Raw genomic sequence first — 24,211 nt, 5'->3', positions numbered from 1 at the left:
ATTAATCAAGGGTTTAGTTCAGTTGCTTAGTTAGAGCTTCCTTCGCTTTTCATTCCTGATGATGAATGGCTGAATGATGATTCTTTATTCGTCGTTACTTCGTTGAAGAGTGAATCCGGGAAGACTTAAAATCTTCAGTGCTACCTAGGATTTGGTTGGAAGATTCGAGCTTCCTGCAACTTATTAAAGTCATGGCGGAATCCATTTGCAGGGTGTTGCGAGACGGTGCTTTGGAGGGAGAGCATTCACCAGCTCTCACGATAAAGGATTCTATACACTGTTCTTTCGGGTTTGATGTCTTCGACTATGTGCTTTGTAGTTTCGCGTCGAACATCCTGGCCGGAAAATCGCAAGCTCGGTTAGTTCTTTTCTTCCTTCTAACTGAAATTTCTATTTTGTTTCTTAATCCGTATTCACTAGTTTAGGTTTACTTCCACCACAGAGGTCTTGTGCTTGTCGCTTTTGGTCGGAGTCCATCGTTCTATATTGATTTGTTGCGGCGTAGAGGAATAGAGGTCACCTCTTCAAATGAATGGTATGAATATGTGCTTTAAAATTTGCAATTTTTGCATAACGAGGGTGACTGTTCTATTTTTTGCATTAAAATAATTGCACAACAATTGTGCTGTTTCAAAGAGAAGTGTTGCATTCCAAGTTGTGTGCTGGTCATTTACTAGTGAAATTGTTTTTCTGCCTATTGAACTGTGCGAACTGAACTGAACTGAGCATCCAGGTTGTGGATTATAGACTGTTATTCCGATCCTCTTGGTTGGAAGGAACGGCTTCTAGGCCCTGAAGGAGTTACCAAGGTCTCCGGGAGAGCTGCAGAGACTCTTTGTAAGGATGTCAGGAATCTAGATAAGCTCTTTTCAACCATAGTCGAACGTGGGAAGGGTAGGCATATATCATTATCATGTTTTGTGGTGCCATATTAAAGATATAACTGGATGTCCCATAGAAGTGTTTAAGTTTAGTTTCATTTTCTTTTGGATTTCTGCATTCCACATGGTTGCAGGTCTGGTTGGGCACGGCAAAGTTCGTTTCTCTGTTGCCATTGATTTGGTAATTCTTCTTACTTGTGGTTTTTGCATTAAGATTGTGGATCCAAATTGTAAGGGAGTTTCCTGTAAGGCCTGAAGCCAACATAAGGTTGAGGTTGTATGATGATCCAAGACTTGCCGGCACGGTTTAACGTGTCATCTGAAACTTGTTCTTTCGGGGCTATTCTAGCTTTACTATGTATAGTTTGATTACTGGTTTCAATAAAGGTGAATCAAAATGATATACCAACTCAGTTTGGTGAGTGTTTTGATTGGGATTTCCTGAATTGACACAATATTGTAATATATCATAAATCGCTTAAAATGTTGGTGAAAATTTCAAGTGTGAGCCTGTTTCAACCAAAAGTGTATGGGAACTGATAGAGTTCCATATATTTGGCCAAACTGATTCAGTTTTTAGCCTTATCAACCATCAAACCTAGTTGCTCAACCACCTTGGTCACTTGGCATCCAGACCTCCAATGGTTTCATGACGGCTTGACAACTAAGGTATCAAGGCATTGTGGACTATCTACTTCACTTCCTGGTGATCCTTATCCTAAGTTGAATTATCTTGCATGTGTTGATGATGTCACCTATATGGCTAAGGTGGTGGGTTTGATCACCTCTGAAGCCATAAAATGACATGGCTGACATCATAGTTGTCAAGGTGCTCCCTAGGCATCCAAGTTCCTTGTTTGACTAGGATGCATTGGGCTGTTAGGTGGGTACCTTTTTGCCTTGTTGTTTTGCCTTACTTCTTGGACCCTCTCTGGTGCCATGGTCACCTTGACAATGATGGCTCAAATTTGTCATCAAGTCCAAGGCTCAATACCAACAGTCCCAAGGTGACCCAGTGCCTATGGGGATCTCTGTAATACTAGGTTTACTTGTTGTCTATGATGACTCGACACTATTTTATGTTGAATGACTTCACTGTTTACCAATGAAAAGAAGTTTCACAATTGTTTAATTCTATTAAATGTTACTGTTCTTTATTCCTATTGCATATATTTATTGAATGCTATATGTTATAAGACTAAATAATCTGTACACCAGGCTATACAATGGTTAAACCATACACTTCAAATCTAGGGTCCAAACCAAATTGCTACTTTCTGTTTTTCTTTTGTCCTTTTTTTTCTTACCCCCAATTTAATGATCCAAACATGTGTAAAACATGCATGAATAGCAACTCCTAGGCATTACAATGCAAAATTTCATCATTTGCCAGGAAATATAAATTTGAGTTGACTTGTGAAATTGACCAGATTTAGAACCCATTTTGCAGACTCATCAGCATAGGATTTCAACTGTGGTCAAAATTGAAGCTTGGAACCTTGTCATTATGCTTAATGGAATTTTGTTGGACCTAACGTTGAAAGTCAAATATTTTTGTCAGTAACTAATGTGAATACTTGTTGATGGGCCTTCCCCCACACCTACCCACCTAACACCCCCCTCCCCCCCCAAAAAAAGACTAAAAAAAATCATAATTGTCAGTGATACTGAACCCATGTGTAACGTCAGGCATGAGCTCCAAAACCAGCCCACTGTGGTTCTGGGATTTCAACTGCTATGAGAGGCAGCCTGCTTGGATGATGTGAGGAGTTTTTGTTGGTTCGATGTAGCATTACATAAGGCTCCCCATTCTAGATAGAAGCATGATGAAGGGCAAGACACAATCCCTTTTTATTGGTTTCATGTGAACAGTACCACAAGTTGGGAAATGGCTTGTTGTTGTTGTTGTATGTGAACAGTACCACGAGTTACAATCACATGGTTAGTGATTTTGGCCTCTTTTATTTTTTTCTGGTGGAGTCTGAAAAAAGGGAGTGTCATGGCATTGCCTAGGTGGCATCTTGGCATCTAGGCGATTTGGTTGATCTAGACACCTTGGTTGTCTAGGTGTGCGCCTTGGATGGCTTGCTTGCCTAATTGGTTTTTGCCTTATGTTTTAACCTTCTCCTACACTTTGGTTTGCATGGTGCCTTGACAACCAACTTGAAGACTCAAATGCCATTTCATGGAGGATTCCTGCAGCTGTTATTAGATTGTTAATAGGTTCTTAATTTGGCGATTATTTAGTTATTTGATTTCCTTAGAGTTAGAGATGATATGAGGATTATTTTCTTTACTTATCTACCCAAATTCAGTGGGCCCATGACAGCTTGTGAGAATTACTTTTAACCCAAAGTTGCCGCCTTGCATGGGTTTGAAAGTTAATTTTATATATATTGATTCTAGATGGAAATATTTTACATTTTAATTTGCTTCCTTTAACTCTCATATATAAAATTAATTCTCTTGCTTGTAATCTTCTTGATCATATTTTTCTATACTGGATATTTATATTAACTTTGCATGGGGTTTTAGAAGCTTATCCTTGTAATATATTGTTCACATTTTTTCTCTTACGTATGTATCTTATTTTTGTATGATCCTAAATATTCTCTTACATTGATTCTTTTGTTGTTCACATTTTTCTATACTGGTAACAAGCATGGTCATCCTTTTTAGGCAAGTACAATGCTGAGGCATGCGTTGCTGCCGTCTGTTGCAGGTCTTATAAGCAATCTACGCACGCATGGTATAATGTTTTCTCATTGATTTATCTTTCCTTATATATTTTATGCTAACTGACAATCTGTGGTGTTATATGCTATACTTGGGATGGAAATTTAGAGATGTAAGTCGATCAAATATAGTCCGATCACGGTACTATCCACATTTGAATACGGTTTGACACTGTCAGAGATGTGAAAATAATTTTCAAGTCCTTTTTCATTTTCGTAATGGATATTGGGGTTATTCAGATACCAAGTTCTTTGCTACTTGCAGAAATGTGTTGCTTGCAGAGAGAGCAATTCATGTAACATTTCTTTGAATTCATCTTCCTTTTCTATAACAGGTCGGACTCAGAACTGGACTTGTGTTTCTTGTCATGTTTCAGATTCGGGGACCCCAATCTATCTCCTTAGTTCTGGATTCCCACAGACAACCTTTTTCCATTTCTTCATTTTCCCTCACCCAGAACTTCAGATCAGATGGTTGTCTCATGCAAGTCTTTAGATCCGATATCTGGTTTGGAACTGCAAGAAGGATTCCCACTGCAAGCTCCTCCACCCTACAGCAGCTTCTCACTTACAAAGCTGAAAATCTAAAATGTTGCCTGTCCTCCTGACCTCTCTCTCTCCTCTCTCTCTCTCTCTCTCTAGCCTCTATTGCTTGATCAAGCAAAGAAAAGTAAACCCTTTTGAGTTTAAAGACAGAAGATAAAAATGAAGAATTAGAGTGCTCTACCTTTGTGCTCCACTATGTCCCCTTGGGTAAAGTTTTTGAAATTCTAAATTAAATTAATGCATCCGTTCAATTTTTGTCAACATACATCTTCTACTAGCCCTATTTTTATTTTATTTTATTTACATTTCTATTATAAGATATAAGATTATATTAAATTATTCTTCCCGTACAATCTCGGATATGATCCAATGATGCTTGGTCAGAAATGTGATATCTGTACTCATATCTGGTTCTAATATTTGGATAGTGATTATCTGAATATGGGTACCCCTAGACGAGGATGGATGTGAATTGAATTCAGGTTTTCAACTATACATTAACATCCCTGCAAAAATTCTCCAGGCTAAATGGTCCCATTCCCCCTTCATGCCCTTAAAGGTCTTTTAGGGGTGTGTATATGTGTGTGTGTGTGTGTGTATGCAACTCTCATCAGCTTAGGTTCAGTGTGGTGTTTAGAGAACTGTGGCTGCCTGCTCTGCCCCCAGCAACCCCATTTACACCTGCCACTGTTACCTTGTGAAATTAATGATCCCATCCATGTTTGTCACGGCGGTTCAGTAATTATTTTCTAAGATTTTAAGAGAGTCAGGAACTCAGGTATGCCATTGGGAATGTTGCTTGTTTGCCATACCTAATTTCATGTGGGTTCCTCTATTGCCCCATTATATGTTAATAAATTGTGTCTTAGGTTTCTAGTGTATTTCCATAGCTTCCTTTCTCTTTTTTCTTTTTGTTTTGTTTTATTTTGTTTTGGTGTGGCATGGTGGGTACGGTGTTCAAAAATGTATTCTGATGATGCAGTCTCGACCTCATGTTATTCTTTCAGATCAAGTCTCAAGTATATTTTGGTTGATCCACTCAGACCTTCATGAGGCCAGGGCTACAGCTGTGTTTGAATATATGTCCTCAATGGTTGCCAACCTAGAGCCAATTGCTCAATCCACTAGTGGGCAAAGGGGAAAGTTCCATGTGCGTTTTAAGCGTCGAAATGGAAAAGTTAAAGTCACGGTACTCTCTCTCTCTCTCTCACACACACACACATCACTCATACACAGATGATATTTTATCTAACACATTGTTAGCTGAAATGATTTAACAATATGGGGGAACTTCTATGTAGTATGAAGAGTTCCATGTGGAAAAAGCTGGCATTAAATTTGTAGCTGTTCCTTTGGAAAATGGAATGGTTGATCATAACCTCTTACCGAAGGTCAGTTCTTATAATTCTATTCAACTTTGGATTCTTGGGGTTTTTAGTTTCTCTCACTCTCATATATTTGTACTCTTCCGCAAACCTTCATACAGTTACTTGCTTCTCTGTCTCTGTGTGACATTATGCCTGCATGATTTGAACTTATCTGTGAGTTTCTCCTTCAACAGGTGCAGTTCAATCTCCAGTTATCTGAAAAAGAACTTATTGACAGAGCGAAGGTTGTGCTTCCATTTGAGCACCAAGGTAGGGTTTTCTGGTTGTATTTTCTGAATGACAGATTATGGAAATTCTGCTTTATTTGATCCATTGACTGGGAAAAGCGAGTTTATGGTATTGTTTTTATATAATGATGATGTAATTTTTCTAAATTTGCTGCTTATTTCAGGAGATGGAAAACCTGTTCAGATTTATGATGGTCGGCAATCTCTCCCAGAAGGCCAAAAAGATCCATCAATGCTGATTTCAAACCACGACGCACAAAAAGAACCTGTTTCTGGCATGGGTGAGATACACTATTTTCGTGATACTGATGATGAGATGCCAGATTCAGATGAAGACCCAGATGATGATTTGGATATTTAGAAACCAACCTGTTGGTGATTTGAGTGCTCAGAATATTGTCAAAGTCTAACCTACAATGGCAATATTAAGTTTTTGTTTGTCCAACTTCAAGTCAAGATGCTGGGCATGTTTCTCAAAGTTGGTATTCAATTGGTTATTTATACAGACTGACTTTGGAGTTTTGAGTTCTTTCTTACTGAAGAGAAGGAAGCAGGTGATGAAAGGATGTACACTGGATGTCAGAGACATGTATTTTGAAACAGGACCAACTGGGACGGTAGCTCATTTATTGAAATGGTTTTGCCCATCAACAACCAAAGAAAGCCATCATAAGTGTGGTTCGGTTACCCCAAAAAAATATCAGAGTGGTTCTGTTCTCTTAATTTTGAAGTGGCTTTGTAATGGTGCAATGTAGAAGTTGAATCATAGGGTGCAGTTGGGAGTGCAGCCATCAGTCAACTATATGGATCCAAATGCTACCTTGAGTAGTTTTCAATTACTGTTTCATTTTGTCATGTTTGGGAACGATGTTGGAAATTGTCTGTGGATTGTCATTTGTTACTAGAGGTAGGGGTGTAAGTTTGGCCCGGATGGCTTGGACCCGCCCTAAACCCAAATAAGGCTTAGGCTCAAGATTTTGGCCCTGAGGGCGGGTTAGGGCCAAGGGTGGGCTTGGGATTATTCTTTGGCCATCGGGCTTCTCCTAACCCGTCTCTAATTTTTTGCCTTGACCCTAGGCTTGATTTGGCCCTGATTTTTTATTCTAATATTAGTTTTAATTTTGTCCTTAATGCTTGATCTCAATGAATTAAGAACATGGCCAAGTATATGGTCAATCAAGGCTAGGGCCAGGGATATGGTCAATTAGGGCCAAAGACATGGCCAATTAGGGTAGGAATGAGTTTGGCTTGGCCCCTGTAGGGCTTAGGGTTAGGAATAATAATCCTTGGCCCTGAATTAGAGTTAGGGCAAGAAATGAGTTTAGATTAGAATATTTAAGGCTGGGCTTGGTTCGAACCTTGTGTATTCATGCAATTAGGTTTGGAACTTTTGTTCCGACCTATGTCGATAGCTGAAGTTCTTAAGATTGTTGTATCGAAATATTCTGCAGATCACGTTGATCAACAACACAATATAATGTTGTCTAGATCCAATGGAATTGTTTTGAAGTGAGAGTTAATTCATCCAATGGACGCTAGCATCCGTGAAATATCCTTCTCCAGTTTTAAAATTGGCCATAGTTCTATTCCCCTTGGGGAGTTATCTACTTAAAATGATCATGCCAGATATACCTCTTCTCCATCTATAGTTATAAATAAGAACGTCAAGATGTTAGGGTCCTTACCAAGAGATGACTTTGATACCAAGGATCTTAGAGACCAATTGAAGAGTACAAACTTGGTCTGATTAGCTAGTGTTTAGATTATCGATTATGGTAGAACATCTTGAATTGATCAACGTGATTTCAAGCTCTCTATATAATAAAGTGAAAAGAACACTATTACATAAATACCCTTATATAAGTATTTAAAAATAGAAAAATTACATGAACAAAAACTTTATTATTATTGAACTCCTAGTAGAACTCAACCAACAGTCTTCTTCAAGTTGAGGTATAGATATTAGTCATGCCCAATTTGCCTACAATAGGAAAGAAATTTCATTCTTTCAAACCCTTAGTGAAAATATCTACCATTTGGTCTTTAGACCTCACAAAAGGCATGCAGATGAGCCATTGTTCCAACTTTCTTGTGACAAAATACCTATTAATTTCAATGTGCTTAGTTTGATCATATTCCACAGGATTATTGACAATACTAATGGCAACCTTGTCACAAAGCATCATAGGTTTGGAACTTGGACTCCAATATCTTCTAGCAAGTCTTTCAATCATAGTAGCTCACAAATGCCACGAACCATAGCTCTATATTTAGCTTCGATACTGGATAAAGCTACTACATTCTATTCCTTACCTTTCCAAGTAACTAGATTACCTCCAACAAAAGGTACAATAACCTGAAATTGACTTTATGTTAGGAGATCCAGTCCAGTCTGCATTAGTGTATGCTTCTACTCTTAGATTATTTGTGGGTAACAAAAATATTCATTTTTCAAGAGTTCCCTTCAAGTACTGCAATATTTTGGTAACAGCCTTTATATGAGCTAAATATGGGTCATGCATAAACTAGCTCACTATCCCCACGACATAAAAAATGTTTGACTTGATGTGGGACAAGTAAATAAGCTTCCTTACCAGCCTTTGGTGTTTTCCTTTGTCCACTAGTTCTCCATCTTTTTCCTTAAGTTTAGCTCCAGCTTCAGTAAGGGTATCAACTGCTTTACACATTAACATTCCCACTTCTAATAATAAATCTAGGATATGCTTTCTTTGGGATAGGTATATACCCTTCTTTGATCAAGCCACCTCAATCTCTAGGAAGTGTTGTAACTTCCTTAAATCCTTAATCTCAAACTCTCTGTTAAGAAAGTCCTTTAACGGTTCAACCTTTGAATTTTGTCACCATCATTCCTTGTGATGACAATATCGTCCACATAAACAATGAGAAGTGTAATATTTCTGACTTCTTGACAAATGATGTATGAACAACATTGCTTTACTTGTTACCAATAGAAGTCATTGCCTTCAAGAGGCGTCCAAACTAGTATCTAGGGAGACTATTTTAACCAATAAATTGACCTCTTCAACCGACAAACTTTCCCTACAGTATTGTCATCAAAGAAACCATATGGGATTTCCATATAGACTTTTTCCTCTAATTCCTCATGTAAGAAGGCATTATTTATGTCTAGTTGGTGAAAGTTCCATTCTTTGTTCATAGTTACAGACAACAAAACTCTAATAGTGTTCAATTTTGCAATAAGGGCAAAAGTCAATCCCATTGGTCTGGGTAAACCCCTTTGCAACTAGTCTAGCCTTCAACCTGTTAATTGAACAATCCATATTTTGTTTAACCACAAACACTCATTTGCAACCCATAGGTTTTTTTCCTAGAGGAAGTGTAATTAGATCCCAAGCATCATTTTTCTTCGTTGTCTGCATTTCCTCTACCATAGGTGCCTTCCATTTCTTATCAATATAGATTTCCTGGCAATTTTTAAGAACATATATAGATGATAGAGATGATATAAAAGCACGATAAGAGTCAGACAAAGAGTCATAAGAAATATATTTAGCTATGGGATGTTGAGTACAAGATCTTACTCATTTTCTAATAGCAATAGGAAGACCAGAAGAAGATTTCTCAGGGAGAATAGTAGAATTTGATTTTGGAGTAGGAGAATGAAGTGGTAATGTGTCACCTTTCTCCACTTGCTTTGGCCGGTTGTAATTCTTCCTCTGATAAGTCTACACCTCCTTATTCTGGTCAATCTTGTTTTGAAAGACCCCAATAGTGTGTCTCACATGGGTGGTCTCCCCCTGATCAGGTTCTTCACATGGTTTAGAAAACGAGGGGCATAATTAGAGTCCTCAGGTATACTAGATGAAGTCTCCCCCTGGTCAAGAAACTCTTCTTAAACTCCTAAGTTGTATTGTGGTGGTTTGTGGGAGTCTATGTGTGTGATAGGAAGGTATAGAGTTGGAAAGAACACCTCTCCTCTGAGACTCTCCTCTTGAAGAGGTATATAATAAGGGCAAGACTCTTCAAATATTGCATCTATGGATACAATGGTTTTCTTGGAAGGAGGATGATAATATTTGTACAATTTCTAAGTAGCAGAATACCCCAAAAATATGCAGCGTAGGCCACAAGGAGTCGGCTTACTTTGGTGGGTTGTGATTCTGGCATAACACACATATTCAAAAACTTTTGGGGGAATAACAAAAGAAGAAACACCCTAGAGAATCTCATTAGGACATTTAAAACCAAGTATCCTACAAGCCATCCTATTCATAAGGTAAGAGGTAGTGAATATAGAATCACTTCAGTATTGGTCAGGGACATTCATAGCAATTATAATTGAACATGCTATCTTTAAAAGATGTTGATTCTTCCATTTGACAACCCAATTTTGGGCATCCGTATCAACACAACCGGTCTAGTGTATTATACTAGAGTCAGAGAAATATCTCAAAAATTCACAATTAATATACTCTGTGCCATTGTCACTATGAAGGATCTTCACAGTGGTATTGAACTAAGTTTGAATCATATTATGAAAATCACGAAAACATCGAAAAACCTCATTTTAAATCCATGTATAACGAGAGTGACAATCAATAAAGTAACAAAGTATCTATGACCAGTAACAAACGAAGTCAACAGGGGCCCCCACACATAAGTATGAATTAGTACAAAAGGAATATATTTTCTACTATGAAAAGAAGGTAAATAAGTAGAATGAGTTCCACTTTGTAAAAATGCACGCTTCACAAAAAAAATCATCATTTTTACAAGAAGAAATTAAATCAGAAAATATTTTCTTAAGAGTTCCTAGAGGGGGGGGGGACCTAGCCTATTGTGCCATTGATGAAGGTCTGACATTATTGAATGGGTTTGATTAGAAGATGCAATCAAAGCAGAAGTTGATCATCTAATTGGCTCCAACATATAAAGTCCATTGTCTAGTTTACCACATCCAATCTCCTTCCCTAGTTACCAGATCCTGAAAGACACAATAAGATGGTAAAAAAGTTACTTTACAATTCAAGTTTTGTGTAAGATTATTAATAGAGAGCAAGGTAGTAGAGAAAGAGAGAACGTGTAAAACTTTAGACAAAGAAAGTGATGGAAAATGCTGAATGAATCCATTTTCCAGCAATTGAAGAATATAAGTCATCAATAATTCGAACTTTATCATTTTCGAAAGTTGGAGAATAATGTAAGAAAAATGAGGATGAACCACTCATATGATCTGTGGCTCCGATATCAATGATCTATGGAGCAAAAACTGAAGAAACATGGAAGGTTGTAAAACTTTTACCTGAAGTAGCAAGATAGGAATTGATATAGGTAGTGGATGTAGCAGTAGTAGAGGTTATATCGGTAGTAGAAGACTGCAAAATATGTTACAAAGTAGTTAACTCCTCTTGTGAAAACCAATGTCTGTAGAGGGTGTTGTGGAAACCGTCTCAGAAAGATTAGCCTTCAGTTTTCCCCTTCTTTGTGCCATTTTTCTGCTCAAAATCAACATGTTTCCTATGGAGCTTCCAACAATTGGCCTTGGTATGATATGGTTTGTGACAATGCTCACACTTGACAATCTCCTAAACTGAATCATATTTAGTGCTAACAAACTGTAAGGTTGATATCTCCACAGTAGGAGCATGAAGCATGATTAATCGACGGCTTCCCTCACATTGAACAAGGGAATAAGATTGTTTTAGTGTAAGAAAGGGAGAATGACTCAATACTTGCACTTTGATATGATCATACTTTACATTCAAACTCTCCAAGAAGTCATATACCTGAATCTTATCAACATGCTTTCTATAAGTAGCCACATCATTCGGAGTAATGGGGTAATAATCCCCATAATGATTCAATTCCTGCCAAAGAGATTGCAACTCAGCATAATATTGGGCCATAGTCAATTCCTTTTGGGTAGTCTCATGGAGCTTTTTTCGTGGCTCATAAACTTGTGCATCATTCCTCAACTATCCATATGTTTTAGTAGTAGCCTTCCAAATTTGGGCTGCAGTATCAAGTAATAGGTATCCACGGACACTATTTGGATTAATGGAATTCAAAAGAAATGACATAATAAGAGAATCATTTATCCTATGAAACACTTGTGGTGGTAGGTTTGATAGTGGCGCTTGTAATGAATGTATCCAACAAGTCTTCTTCCAGCAATAGTTAAGTAGGCAAATCGAGAGTAAATCAAATAATTTATTCCATCAAATCTTACCGAAAGATAATGAAGAGTGGGGTAATGTTCGAAGCCAGTGGAGGCAATAGTACCATTAGTGGTTGCCATGCCAAAAAATGTTTGCAATTCTTCAATTTTCACCCTTTTAAAACAACTAAAATGTCACAAAATGGAAGGGTCCATAGTGTAAGTAACACCATTAATTTTTTTTCTCTCTCAAAAGAGACCCTTGGATATATAAGAAATCACAAATAGACCCTTGTACATATGCAAAATGGCAGATAGACCCCTAAAATAAGAATAATTGCATATAGGCCCCTAAAAATATGTGAACTCTCAAAAGAGACCCCTGCATATATACGAATTCACAATTAGACCCCTGGTTTGGTTTGGTCCATGACTTTGGTTCAATGGTTGCAAAGAGGGTTGTTCATTGGGTCAATGGGGGGGGTCAATTGGGTCAGTTCAATGGGGGGGGGTTTAATAGGTCAATCGCTCGAGAGACAAAAGAACATGATGAAAGATGAAGCATATGGGGTTTTAAGAGGTGGGTTTGGTCGTTTGCGAGACACAGAAGAAGGTGATGGAAGAGGAAGGCTTGGATTGGGTGGTAGCGGTAGAAATCTTAGACGATGGAGGAGGCGATGGTGGTCTTGATGGCTCTCTGGTTGTAGGTAGAAAAAGAAAAAAAAAGTTGCAGGTGGTTGCTCTTGACTGTAGAAGATGAAGGCAATGGTTCAATGGAGGAAGGCGGTGATTTGATGGTGGTGTAGTTACAACAGCGACTTTGATGGAGGAGGCTAGGGATGTCAACAGTGCGGTTTGGCATGGTTTCGTGAGCTCAAAAACACCCAACCCAAACACGCCCATTAGCAAAATAATGGTTTCGGGCCCAGTTTCGGTTTGGTGCGGTTTGGGTTCGGGCTAACGATCTATACTAGGGTTGACTAATGGTTTGGGCTAACAATTTATGATATGCAAGAAAAAGAACAAAAATAAATAATTGAGCATCCTGCAACAAGAGCCAAAATTCTATGGAAAGCAAAATTGCTATTGATTAATTCCCATTAAAAAATGAAAAGTCATTCTATATTATAGAAATTTCACCCACCTTATAGAAATCAAGAACTCAGATAGTAAATGGTAAACATAGAAATTGCAAGCTCATTCCTTAGGCTCCACCAGATAGTCCTGAAATAAATCTTCAAACTAAAAACCCTTTTAAATTCCACCTTGTGCTATATTGATTGTCTTGAAATTGGGTTCTTGTTTTGTGAGAATGTTGATTTTTCCCCTTTCTATGAAATCCATGTCTTTTTTGGGTTGGTATTTAACTTAATATGCAAAGAAATACCTCTGGATTGGATAAATATTTACTTAATTTAAACAAACTTGGTACATTAATTAGGCAATCATGCTTCATCCTTTTAATTCTCCTTTACAAGTAGTAGAAGGCTATTTGATCTTTGAATTCATGCTCAATTTTTCGATAGTCTACACCAACTACCTAATGGTAATATGATGATTCAAACAATATTTAATGTAAACAAATAAAAGGAGTTGTAAAATGGTTTATAACAAGTTGCGGTTTGGGTTTGGGTTGGTGCGGGCTCTGCCACCCTCAGCCCAAACACAACCCATTAAGGTTCGGTCCGGGTCGGTTTGGGCTATAACGGGCCGGTGCAGTTCGGTTTTAACGGTTCGGGCTGCAAATTGACACCCCTATAGGAGGCAATGGTGGTGTAGTTGCAGCAAGGTTCTTCCCCCTCCCCCCCTCTTTTTTCTTCTCTATCTTGTCTTTTTCTTCCCTAATTGAGCTTTGGTTCTAATACCATGTTGAGACTATCGATTATGGTAGAACGGCTTGAATTTATCAATGTGATCTCAAACCCTTTATTTATAATGAAGTGAAAATAATACTATTACATAAATACCCTTACTTGGGTAATAAAAAATAGAAAGTTACATGAACAAAAACTCTAATAGAGTTGAACTCCTAGTAGAACTCAACCAATAGTTGCTAACACTGAATGGAACATTTGCTTAGTGTGGAACGTTTTAAAGCAGTAATGCCCATTGGGCAAGAGATTGCTTTTATAGGTTTTGGATATCAGTAAGGAAGTGCATATATAGACTAGGGAGGGACATCCTGAGCTGTTGATAAATAATAGCCTCACCTACTTGGTCCGAGGCATTTTAGAGTCAGACGAAACTTTTCAAGGAAAACAGACATATATACCGTAGGGGGTCTGAGTTGATGTGCACAGACAAAAGGATAAACCATGTCCTTGCTTTGCATATTTGGCTTTTTGCACTTCATTTGTGTTTTTAATGTTAGTATGTGGGAACCCGTGCAATGGAGCTAATGCACAAGTTATGGGAGACTCAGCCATAGAGATTCAATTGCTGCTGGGAAAGGAGAACAGATCTGAATAATGGGTTGTGTTATTTCGTGCAAAGATGTTGCTACATGACAGCAGCAGCTGGATGAAATCCTGCATCTTACCATTAGGATTTGTCTTGCAAGTTACTGAAAGGTCTTTCTTCCCAAGAAAAAGTGAGGCTGAAGAAGCAGGGCCATACTTGCAAATCTCTGCTAGATATTAATTGTGATTCGTGGGGTGGAAGGAGGCAATAGCCATAAACCATGATGAAAGAAATCACCAAGAATTTGGTTCTGAAATTGAATCAGGGTCGGCTACATGGATCTTAACCCTCTGAATAGCTCTTTTTTAAGCTACATTTGATACAAGACCTAAGCTGTGCATGTATTTCTTTCACCTCTCTCTAGGAGATTATAGGTCCGTCCACTGCTGTTTTGGTTCCTTCAGTTACAAAGCGAACAAATATCCCTTCTCATGAAATGACCAAATATTGCCTCCTTCAAGCTATATTTCCCCATTTGTACTTCAAAACATAAGAATTTGTAGCTCCTTTAAATATGTACATAGTGCTTCTATGTTTCTGCTTCACGAATATGATTTTTTCTGGGCATTTCTTATAGCATCAAGTGTTATTCCCAATTAAGGAAGGACCAGAAAAACTTTCTGGTTATGAATCGGGTATAGAACCTATGGGCGATGCTTGGTTACAATCCTAAGTCTGTTATTATATGTTTGCTCTAGTTTTTGTTGTTTTGAATGTTGAAACAGTTTTTCTTTATCAATGGGCGATTATGAGTTTCGATGTATTGGTCTATTTGTAGTTATAGAAGCTTTGATTTTCATTCTTATCCTAATTGTTGACTCAGTTTATGCATGGCAAAAGGAGACATTGGAATGGTCTTTAACTTATGAATATAAAAAGAAATAAGAATATTGAGACAGTTGAGAATTCCATTGAATTTCCATTACTAGATTAGACAACCCAAAATTCAATTATTTCAACTACATCGAATGATCTTTCAAATTGGTCAAGACTCTCCAGTTTATGGCCGCTTATCTATGGTGCCAGTTGTTTTATTGAATTTGCTTCATTAATAGGCTGATGATTCAACTTTGATCGTCATTGACTTTGCTTCATCTACTGACTAAATGCCTCCTACTTATCTTGTAAACCAGGTTGGAGAAAATTGAACTCAAAACTTGAGATGAATCCCCACGCAATGAAACATTTATGAAGCCTAATGTTACAAAAAGGTTAAGCAAGAATCCTTTCTAAATTTCTGCTAGATGAATTCACAGGGAAAAAATAATGTGAAATTGGGAAAATGTTAACTTCCAAACGGGAAAAATAATAATCAGTTACTTGGAAGAATCGTCCTAACAGCAAAGCTCTATCATGTTACATGGTGTTGGCCTTCAGTTCCCTATCTATCGAAAATGCAATAATCACTGGTGACATGCATTTGAATCACAATTCTTGAACCTAAAAACAAAGAAAAAAAAGCAGCATATGTCAGAAACATATGAGATCTACATTTGAGAACAAGTGCCCATTGCTTGAATGGTCCACTGTCCACAAGGAAACATGGAGAACTTATGGATGTAAAAATTGAACAGTAATTCATTGTATAAGCAGATTTTACCTCAAGACATGATGACTAGTCCAAGATACATGGCACAACAGAGAAACATAAATGATATTAACCCCCTGCAAACAGTGTACCCTTGGTTAGTAAATCTGGGTTGTATAGGAGAATGTGTATTTGAATAGAAATAAGTACAGCAATATAATTAGGAGATGAAGCAGCATAAAACAATTAATGCGCATATTAAGCACCATTTTAAGAAAATGTTTACCAAATGACTCCCCATGCAACACCATTGCAGGGGCAAGGACAAAGATCTGCAAATTTTTCAGCATCACTGGAATGAACTCTTCGAGATATAAGATCATCATATATATCTGGATTAACAAATGTGTGACACATCAGTATCAATGCATGCTGATGAGGCAGTTTGTTTGCAAACCACTTAAAAGAGAATCACTAAAAGTAATTCAAGTCAAAGACTATACCATAAACTGAAAACAAGCTGTTCATGACACCTGCAGTTAGCCAAAACCAATATAAGCAATTATTCTATCACTGATTGAGGAAAACAAAGAGTTCCAAGGTTTGCTCCATGAAGAAAGGGAAAGATCTAAACAGACAATTATATACCAATAAACAGAATGATGTACCGCAGAATACGGACTGTTGTCGTTTCTTGCAAAACCCAAACTATCGCTAGGAAAATAATGAATCCTGAAAAATAGAATGTCAAATATTTAACTACTTTAACATGTGGCATCCTACGGATAAAGCACAACAATGAGGATCTAGAAAGAAGTTACCAATGCAGAGTCCTCGAAGTGTCCACTGTATATCCACAGAGGGAGTACGATCAAGAAAACAAAGAATGCTCAGAAAATGAAATAAGTATTCACAATAGAGAAGTGCTATGATATATCACACAAGTCAACTTGCATTTGTATGCGATAGATTGAACATATTTACACAAACAAAAGCAACTCACATTTTTAGCAACGAAGAGTACAATGAGCAACGCAACACCAAAACACCCTGCAGCAATCCTTGCAGTTAAGAGATTTGTAGAAGCCAGTATAAAAATCATTCCCCAAAATGATGAACCAAGATCTGCATCCAGAAAAAGAATGTTATAGATTATAAACTACATAGTATAGTTTATAGTTAAAAAGCCCACCAGGACCATATAATGGATTTGCAGATAGTGCACCAAACAAGAAATCAGATCAGATAAATGTAGAGAAACCAATGTAATGAAAATTTAAAAATAATAAATAAGAGGGGCAGAATTATATTACATCCGGCTGGCAAAATCAACCAATAAACACCCCCACGTGTTTGTGTCATTCCACCTTCATTTGCATGAACCTGGATCCCCTCCACCTGTATACCAGGGCAGAAATCAAATAAGCATACTGTAAGCTTACAAGGTCTTAAGGACATAAATATATAGCCAAAACAGGTAGCAAATCAAATTAACCATGGATATCAGTGAGAAACCAAGACAATAATCATCCAATTGCTTTCATGTAAAACATAGCTTCTTACTTCACATGGCAAGACGCATCAGAAAAGGTTTAAAGAAGGTTAAGGTACACTGAATGAATCCAGAAGTTCTCAAACATATAACTAACTAAAAGAAAATCTGAAGATGGGGACTATGTATCTCAAAATGACACAGGATTTTGTACAGCATAGAACATTATTCATTTGACTGGACAATTATTTTGTTAAGAAACAATAGAGTTTTTGTGATGTAGGGCAAAGTATCAAATCAGAAGGGATCAATGATGCTGTTGGAATTCCAAGAGGAGGTCTAGGAGATCGTTCAGATTTGTTACATACTTAGCCAGACATACAAGCTGAAAGCTGCAGAAACTTCTAGAATTGAAAATCAAATCCTAAAAGAAAGGGACATAACTGGACTGAATTAATACCTTTTGAGGAGCAACCTACAATGCTTCATTTATCATTTCCAACCATGGGCCGAATGTTTGGAATTTGGAAAAATAACTACTTTTCAGAGTTAAGGTCAACAGCTTTCTGTTTTAAATAAACTGGTCACATTTCAAAAGTAGTCAATTACCTTTCAAAAAAGACCCAACAATTTTTATTCACAGTATGGAAAAACATGGAGTACATTGGCTAGTGCAATTTATTCACCAAACACCTTTGGTCAACATAATATACAGAAAGACAAAGCAATTATAGTTTTAACAAGAATTTTTGTCTTCTTATTGAAACAATCTACTACCTAAGTCATTCAAGGAGTCGATGGATGCCTTCAAATTTAATTATACAAACACAAATAGCATTTCTGTACTATCACCTCATCGATAATGATTAAAAATGTATAAAAAGAATTATCAAGAATGCACCAATGTTTAAATACTTTTTCCTTTTAATTTGTTACTTGCATTAGATGTCAGGTTCCAACTGATGAGGAATCATTCAATGTCATTACTAAAACATAGAATATAAAAAATCAAATAGAATTTAGTTTTCAGACAATTATCAACCAAAACGAAAAAATGTTTCAGTGATTGATTGGTTCAATGAAGAAAATGGGTAGCCACTAAGTTCAAGTCCTGAAGTTCAAGTATAGAGGTGTTCAAGAAGTAAGTTATCTCACGAGTACCCTTATGGGGATTTAAATGCAACATCCTTTTCTACAACCACCACATCCGCACTGTAGAGACCTAGGATTAGATAGACCGAAACATGAAACTACTAGAGAATACTATATAAATGTATACTGATAAACATGGTAGGCAGTGGTGGTGATGGTGATAGTAGCTATATCTAGTTATCTACATAGGATCAACCTTTTAAGTTTTTCTCGGATTTGTAAATATGTCATTAAGCCTCAACACAAACAACTATCCAATCAAGAATAATCTTGGAGTGCATGATGGTTGCTCAGGAACTCCCTAAATAAGTAAATATATTGTCAGAATTTCACCCCATACCATCACCATCACAAGCATACAATCTAGACTGATTTAATATAAAATGTGTTATATACTTCTATTGGAAAAAAAGAAAGCAGTTAATTAGACACCCTTCAACAAGAAGCAGTAGTACAAGCCACAAAAATGAAATTCCCAGTAATAATTTTATTTCTTAAATTACCAGACCCAATTTATAAAAACCACCCATTCAGGAAAGAAAACTACTCATTATTTCATACATACATGTTTGCTAACTAACAAGAAAATATAGAAGCAATCTAACAGTGGAAAAGAGTACTACAAAGGGTATCTTTCTCACTCTCCAAAATCTGCCATGGATACTTCATGGTAAGCATTTAAGAGAAGTTTAGTGTCGAAAAAATGCCATGGTAAAACAACATCCCGTGTAACTGCAAATGACAACTTTAGTTTACAATTCTGGTGTACATTCAATAGATGACCATGAAGAAAGTTCTTAAACTATACCAATTTTAACAAGAATAAGCTCTTCATGTAACAGAAAAGGTTGCTCCATTGTGACCCAAGCGGCCACCGTTTCAAGTCTTGGAAACATCCTCTCGAAAAGCAAGGAAAGTAGGCCGAAGGAATCAAGTCTAAAATCCTACCAGTAAGTTCATTTGAGTCTTTACATATTCCAGTCAAAGTGAGTCTAAGGAGAGCACAGTTTAATGATTCATTAGGACGAATAAGAAGAAGATGAATACTGGATATCTTAAACCTTTAGAGGCAGTACAGATATCTTATCATTTAAACATTGCAATTGCTCAAACTATATATTAAGACTTACTACTAAGACTTAATTGGTGTTATGAAAACTATGTGCATTGCTGTCACTGAAATTCAAAGGAAGGAGCAGAATCTCTTACATGGCCACATGTAAGTTTACAAGCTATAGCATGGCTTGCTTCGTGAAGAAAGACAGTAATGAGCTTGAAAGGTGTCAACAATACCGTCCTCCATAGCTGCATTGAATCAAATTCAACCCAACAAAAGCTCTATGTTAGCAAACAGAATACGTCACTAAGAAGCAAGAATATCCAAATGACAAGGGAACAGACAGATTCAACTACGGGATAATCCTACAGAAAATAAACTAAACCAGGAAAAGGCAGCTTCAACTAATCAAAACATGGCTGCTGGCGCCTGCGACCAGTTTTGAATGGTAGTCATATTTAATTCCTCTTCCCTCATGAAGAGAGGGGGGCTGTTGGAGATGATCCAAGGGAAGAAAAAGGGAAAAAGAACAGAGGCACACGGGGAAAGGAAGTAAGGTTTAGCAGAAATAATTAGGGATCCACATAAAAGAGGGGAATGTGAGCATACCGCAAGGATCACAACGGTGAAGACGCCTAAGGTAGCTAAGAAGATGACTTGATCATGATTACAACAATTCTTGAGTTCCCAGTTCGGCATCTCTAACTGCTACTATTAACTAGCCAACCACGGAGCTGTTGAACCTCAAAAATCAAAATGACCCAATAAGGAGGAAGACGAACAATTGATTTCCCGAATGAGAACCTTTCGCAGATAGGATCTTTCGTGCTCAGAGGGTGCGAGAGAGAAAGAGAGGGATAGCTTAACGCAAGATCCTCTCTTTCTCTCCTTATCTCTCTTACGCGCTTACGAATAAAGAAGGAAAGTTAGTGGAAAACCCGCAAAGCGTGCTTCCTGCCTTGGATGAACAAGAACACGGAACTGATGAAAGCTCCGAGTTCAACTTCGTCACTTTCTTGCAGAGAAACTTCGGAAGTTTATAAATTTGGGTTTTTTTTCTGTTTCCTGCAAGTCTTCGACAGCACAACCAGGGAACAAACTTTGACCAACCACAGACCAGCACTCTGCGCCACCACCAAATTTTTGTTTTTTTTTTTGGGTAAAACTACATCACCATCATCTCCACCTGTTTGAAATTGGCATTTTTCTCTGTGTTATTAATATTAATATTATAAAGCAAAAACAATTAGTTTATTTATTAGTCGTGAAAACAATTAGCTTATTTGATTTCAAAAAACGTGCACAACAGAAAGGAATGCGACTAGCACAAACTAAAGAAATTCGGGTTACAATCATTTGGAGCAATTAAGATCTGGCAAATTGGATTGCCATCACCAAGATAATTTGGCCTAACAGAACGAATTCGGATCATCACCCCTGACGGCCCGGCAGCTTTTCCACCACAAATATGGTGGGACCCACCTGTAAAAAATAAAAAATAAAAAAAACCCTCCCATTACCCCACTCCTGGGCCCCCCTGTTTTTATAGTGGTAAAGCCGTCGGGGAGCTGATCCAAACTCTAACAGAACATCAACTGAGGTTCTACAATTAGGGCTCATATTGGGATAAGTCAATATCAAACCCTTCCATTGTACTATTATCATGGCTTATCAAACCTGTGTCAACATATTTTCCTTGCTGATTATACCGTAGAATGAATGTATATTACCTATATTGACATCTATTGACTTCTATACTCATTATATTAGTGTTTTTTTGCAATGAAAAAAAATTTATATATTTTGCAAGACAAAATATATTTTTTAATTATTCAATCAACTTTACCCAAATAAATTTATATTTTATAATCATAATTTATGAGGTTGAATATCTATGTGAAAAGGATATATGATTAAATTTGATTGTAAAATTTAACACATAGAAAAGTCATAAAATTGTTAGTGCATGTGTAAGGAGAAAAATTATTATACAATTTTTGAATTTGTGACTTGAACAAATCAGATGTGCTTTGCAACTATGGTAAAAGTGTATTCCATGAGTAATAATTTCAACTTTTATTTTTATCCAAAAACTTTGAAAAAAGATGAATTTTTTTTTTGTGATAAACGACTTTTAGAACCTTTAGAGAAAAGCGAGAGTTAGGTTTTTATTAAAATCTATATTAAGTTTCAAAATTAGTTTTTGTATTTCTTTTATTGTATAATTGTTTTGTTAGTGTGTGACCTATGAGGTAAGGGTGGTAATGAGGTACCCATGAGTAAAAGAGGCCCTTCATGACCTTAGTGATGAAGCTCTTCATGATATTGATCATGGGTCTTAAAGGTGTTGATCATGGTGATGAGAGAGGCTTACTTATAGGGTGGATTTTACTTAGATTCTAACTTTGGTAATGAGGTACCCATGAGTAAAAGAGGCCCTTCATGACCTTGGTTATGAGGTTCTTCATGAAATTGGTCATAGATCTTAAAAGTCTTGATCATGGTGATGAGGGAGGCTTACTTATAGGGTGGATTTTACTTAGATTCTAACTCTTGACCTTCAATTCTTATTCAACTTGATGACCATTTATGGTCATTACCATGAGTGGGGTTAATGATACTGAATGGATTAAATCTAATTCATTCAAAAGAGGTGAATATGAGAGTTTATTCTCCAAGTAGTGGGAGGTTAGGTCAAAGTGGTTTATTCTCATTAGTGACGGAGGGACAAGCCCATTGATTCTCCATTAGTGGAGAATTGATTCTCCCCCTTATGGGGAGGTGAGTCATTATGATTCAATGACTCAATTCATTGTCTTGAGAATCTCAAGGGGTGTAACGTGTGGTTTGGGCCTACATAAATCCAACACTTCCTTGCATGTGATGTTATATAGAAATACTCTTCACACTTGCATTATTTGTTACTTATTTTAAAAGTTTCTTCCTTTGAATTGGTATAAGTGTTGTGCTCTAGCTTTTGGTTCCTTGAAGGGACTAGAAGAAGTATCTCATCTTCTAGTTGGAGCTTGCTTTATCTTGGAGGTGGTGGTGCGAAGAACCCTTAGTAGTAGGGTGCATCAATTACTTTAAAGACAGTACTCAAAGTATGACACAACATCATTGATCGGTAGTTCGTTCGATTGCAACATCAAGCTCTCCGGATTGGCTAAGGATCTTCATCTTTCAATTGTATTGCAATTTCATTTTTATGTTTTGAAGAATTCGTAATACAATTACCCAAACATCAAGATAAGAAAATTGTCATACCTATGGAGACAATTAGGTATTTCCTACTTAAAGATGTCAAGAAGGAAACATTCTCAACCAATTCCCATAAATCCTTAGTTCCTTACCAAAAATGAAATTTCAAAAGTCCTATAGCTAAATCTTCTTACAAAACAAATAAATTAGTATGTCAATGTTTGAGGCCTATTTTTTAAATCAAAATCTATAAACTTTTGCAATCCTGGTTAAGGAGAAACATGTGCGAAAAAGGGCTAATAATAATAATACATGGAAGTGTCAATAAAATTGATGTTTCAATATTTCAAAGGCAATGAGTAAACATGTGACTTTGTGTTTGTGTTTGGAAACAAGTCATAAGATCTTCACAGATGATGCTGGTTGGTCCTTTTATTTTATCTATTCTACCTCTTATTGAGACGTCATAGGGAGAGAGAAGAGAGGTGCTACTCCACAAAAATACAAAATGGATCGTATGCAATACTAAATTCCAATGAGTAATCACGGATATCACGAACTTGCAAGCTCGTTTTGAAACTTGTAATGTCTCTCACATTTTTAGAAAGTCCAATCTTGTTGCAGATCTTTTAACTAGGAAAGCTCAATCATTAAAAGTTTCAAGTTCCAGCCAAAGGTGGTTTGTTAAAGCGGTTAAAGATCCAACTTCCCTAGGGGAGGTCTTGGGTTCGCACCCACTCGCCGGCATTAATATAAAAAAGCTCCCTTGAGGATGTAAATCGTGGTGCGAGCAAGCTGGCCCGGATGAACCTCATATCCAAAAAAAAAAAAAAAAAAAGTTTCAAGTTCCAATTGTTTGGTATGTTTCTACTATTTTGTTAGTAGCATTTTGCAGTAATTGTGCTTTTAACACGGTTGTGGCAGCCTCTTATGTAGAGGTAGTAAGACCAATGAGGTCTTAGGTTTGAATTTTCGTCTCTACACATCTTATTGAGTGTGGATCATCTCCCCTGACGAGGAGCATTGTATTCTCACAACGGTATTACAACCACAAATAATAAATAATAAAACATTTAGGGAAAAAAAAAATCCATCGCTCTAACCTTGTGGGTGGTTACCCTTGTAATTCGTGGTCAATAACTGTTAGGGGAGATAATCTAGACTCCATCTTCTCCTTATATTAAAGGAGACTAAGTATTGATATTTAACTAATGGAAAGAGAATTAGAGGAGAAATTTCAAAAAATCGAGAAGGTAAGGGAAGAAATTTCAAAAATTAAGGGGCAAGACCCTAGAGTAACTGTGCCCCTAAGTATAACCCTTCCTTCTTTCCCATTTTCTTACTTCTAAAATTGTCTGCCATGTTTTCGATCCTTGGTTAATGGAGTTTTGCAGTGGTTGTACTT

General features: G+C 37.0%; 2 protein-coding genes across 3 annotated transcripts; one reads left to right on the top strand and one right to left on the bottom strand.

The window, feature by feature from the left end:
* Nucleotides 1–35: 35 nt before the first annotated feature.
* LOC149024711 (elongator complex protein) lies at nt 36–6,866 on the top strand. The gene is made up of 9 exons (XM_089144911.1): nt 36–358; nt 443–535; nt 734–894; nt 1,016–1,062; nt 3,561–3,630; nt 5,170–5,351; nt 5,464–5,553; nt 5,724–5,799; nt 5,942–6,866. The coding sequence occupies exons 1-9, from the start codon at nt 192–194 to the stop codon at nt 6,136–6,138; spliced, it is 1,083 nt and encodes a 360-aa protein (XP_089001037.1). The 5' UTR covers nt 36–191; the 3' UTR covers nt 6,139–6,866.
* An 8,013-nt stretch (nt 6,867–14,879) lies between these two features.
* On the bottom strand, nt 14,880–20,688 carry LOC149024710 (peptidase M50B-like protein). 2 transcript variants are annotated; one of them, XM_089144909.1, is made up of 10 exons: nt 20,215–20,688; nt 19,758–19,853; nt 17,218–17,302; nt 16,908–17,029; nt 16,726–16,750; nt 16,553–16,636; nt 16,408–16,437; nt 16,191–16,296; nt 15,977–16,041; nt 14,880–15,816 (listed from the first exon to the last, which is right to left on the bottom strand). In XM_089144909.1, exons 1-9 carry the CDS (start codon nt 20,302–20,304, stop codon nt 15,978–15,980), a joined length of 702 nt encoding a protein of 233 aa, XP_089001035.1. In that variant the 5' UTR covers nt 20,305–20,688; the 3' UTR covers nt 14,880–15,816; nt 15,977. The 2 variants fall into 2 exon arrangements, with proteins under 2 accessions (XP_089001035.1, XP_089001036.1); XM_089144910.1 differs by lacking the exons at nt 14,880–15,816; nt 15,977–16,041 and having other exon boundaries at nt 16,207–16,296; nt 16,573–16,636.
* Nucleotides 20,689–24,211: the final 3,523 nt, after the last annotated feature.

This window comes from Hakea prostrata, chromosome 2 (assembly GCF_041222555.1).
Source record: "Hakea prostrata isolate BN-2017 chromosome 2, UWA_Hpros_2, whole genome shotgun sequence".
Lineage (NCBI taxonomy): Eukaryota > Viridiplantae > Streptophyta > Magnoliopsida > Proteales > Proteaceae > Hakea > Hakea prostrata.
The sequence above is the reverse complement of the archived record's forward strand: the minus strand, read 5'-3'. Positions and strand labels throughout refer to the sequence as shown.

Coding starts and splice junctions, on each gene's coding strand:
- LOC149024711 (XM_089144911.1), top strand. CDS start 192: ATGGCGGAATCCATTTGCAGGGTGTTGCGAGACGGTGCTTTGGAGGGA. Junction 895..1,015: donor CATAGTCGAACGTGGGAAGG/GTAGGCATATAT, acceptor ACATGGTTGCAG/GTCTGGTTGGGCACGGCAAA. Junction 5,800..5,941: donor GCTTCCATTTGAGCACCAAG/GTAGGGTTTTCT, acceptor TGCTTATTTCAG/GAGATGGAAAACCTGTTCAG.
- LOC149024710 (XM_089144909.1), bottom strand. CDS start 20,304: ATGCCGAACTGGGAACTCAAGAATTGTTGTAATCATGATCAAGTCATC. Junction 16,438..16,552: donor GTACATCATTCTGTTTATTG/GTATATAATTGT, acceptor GGCTAACTGCAG/GTGTCATGAACAGCTTGTTT. Junction 16,042..16,190: donor GTTGCATGGGGAGTCATTTG/GTAAACATTTTC, acceptor CACTGTTTGCAG/GGGGTTAATATCATTTATGT.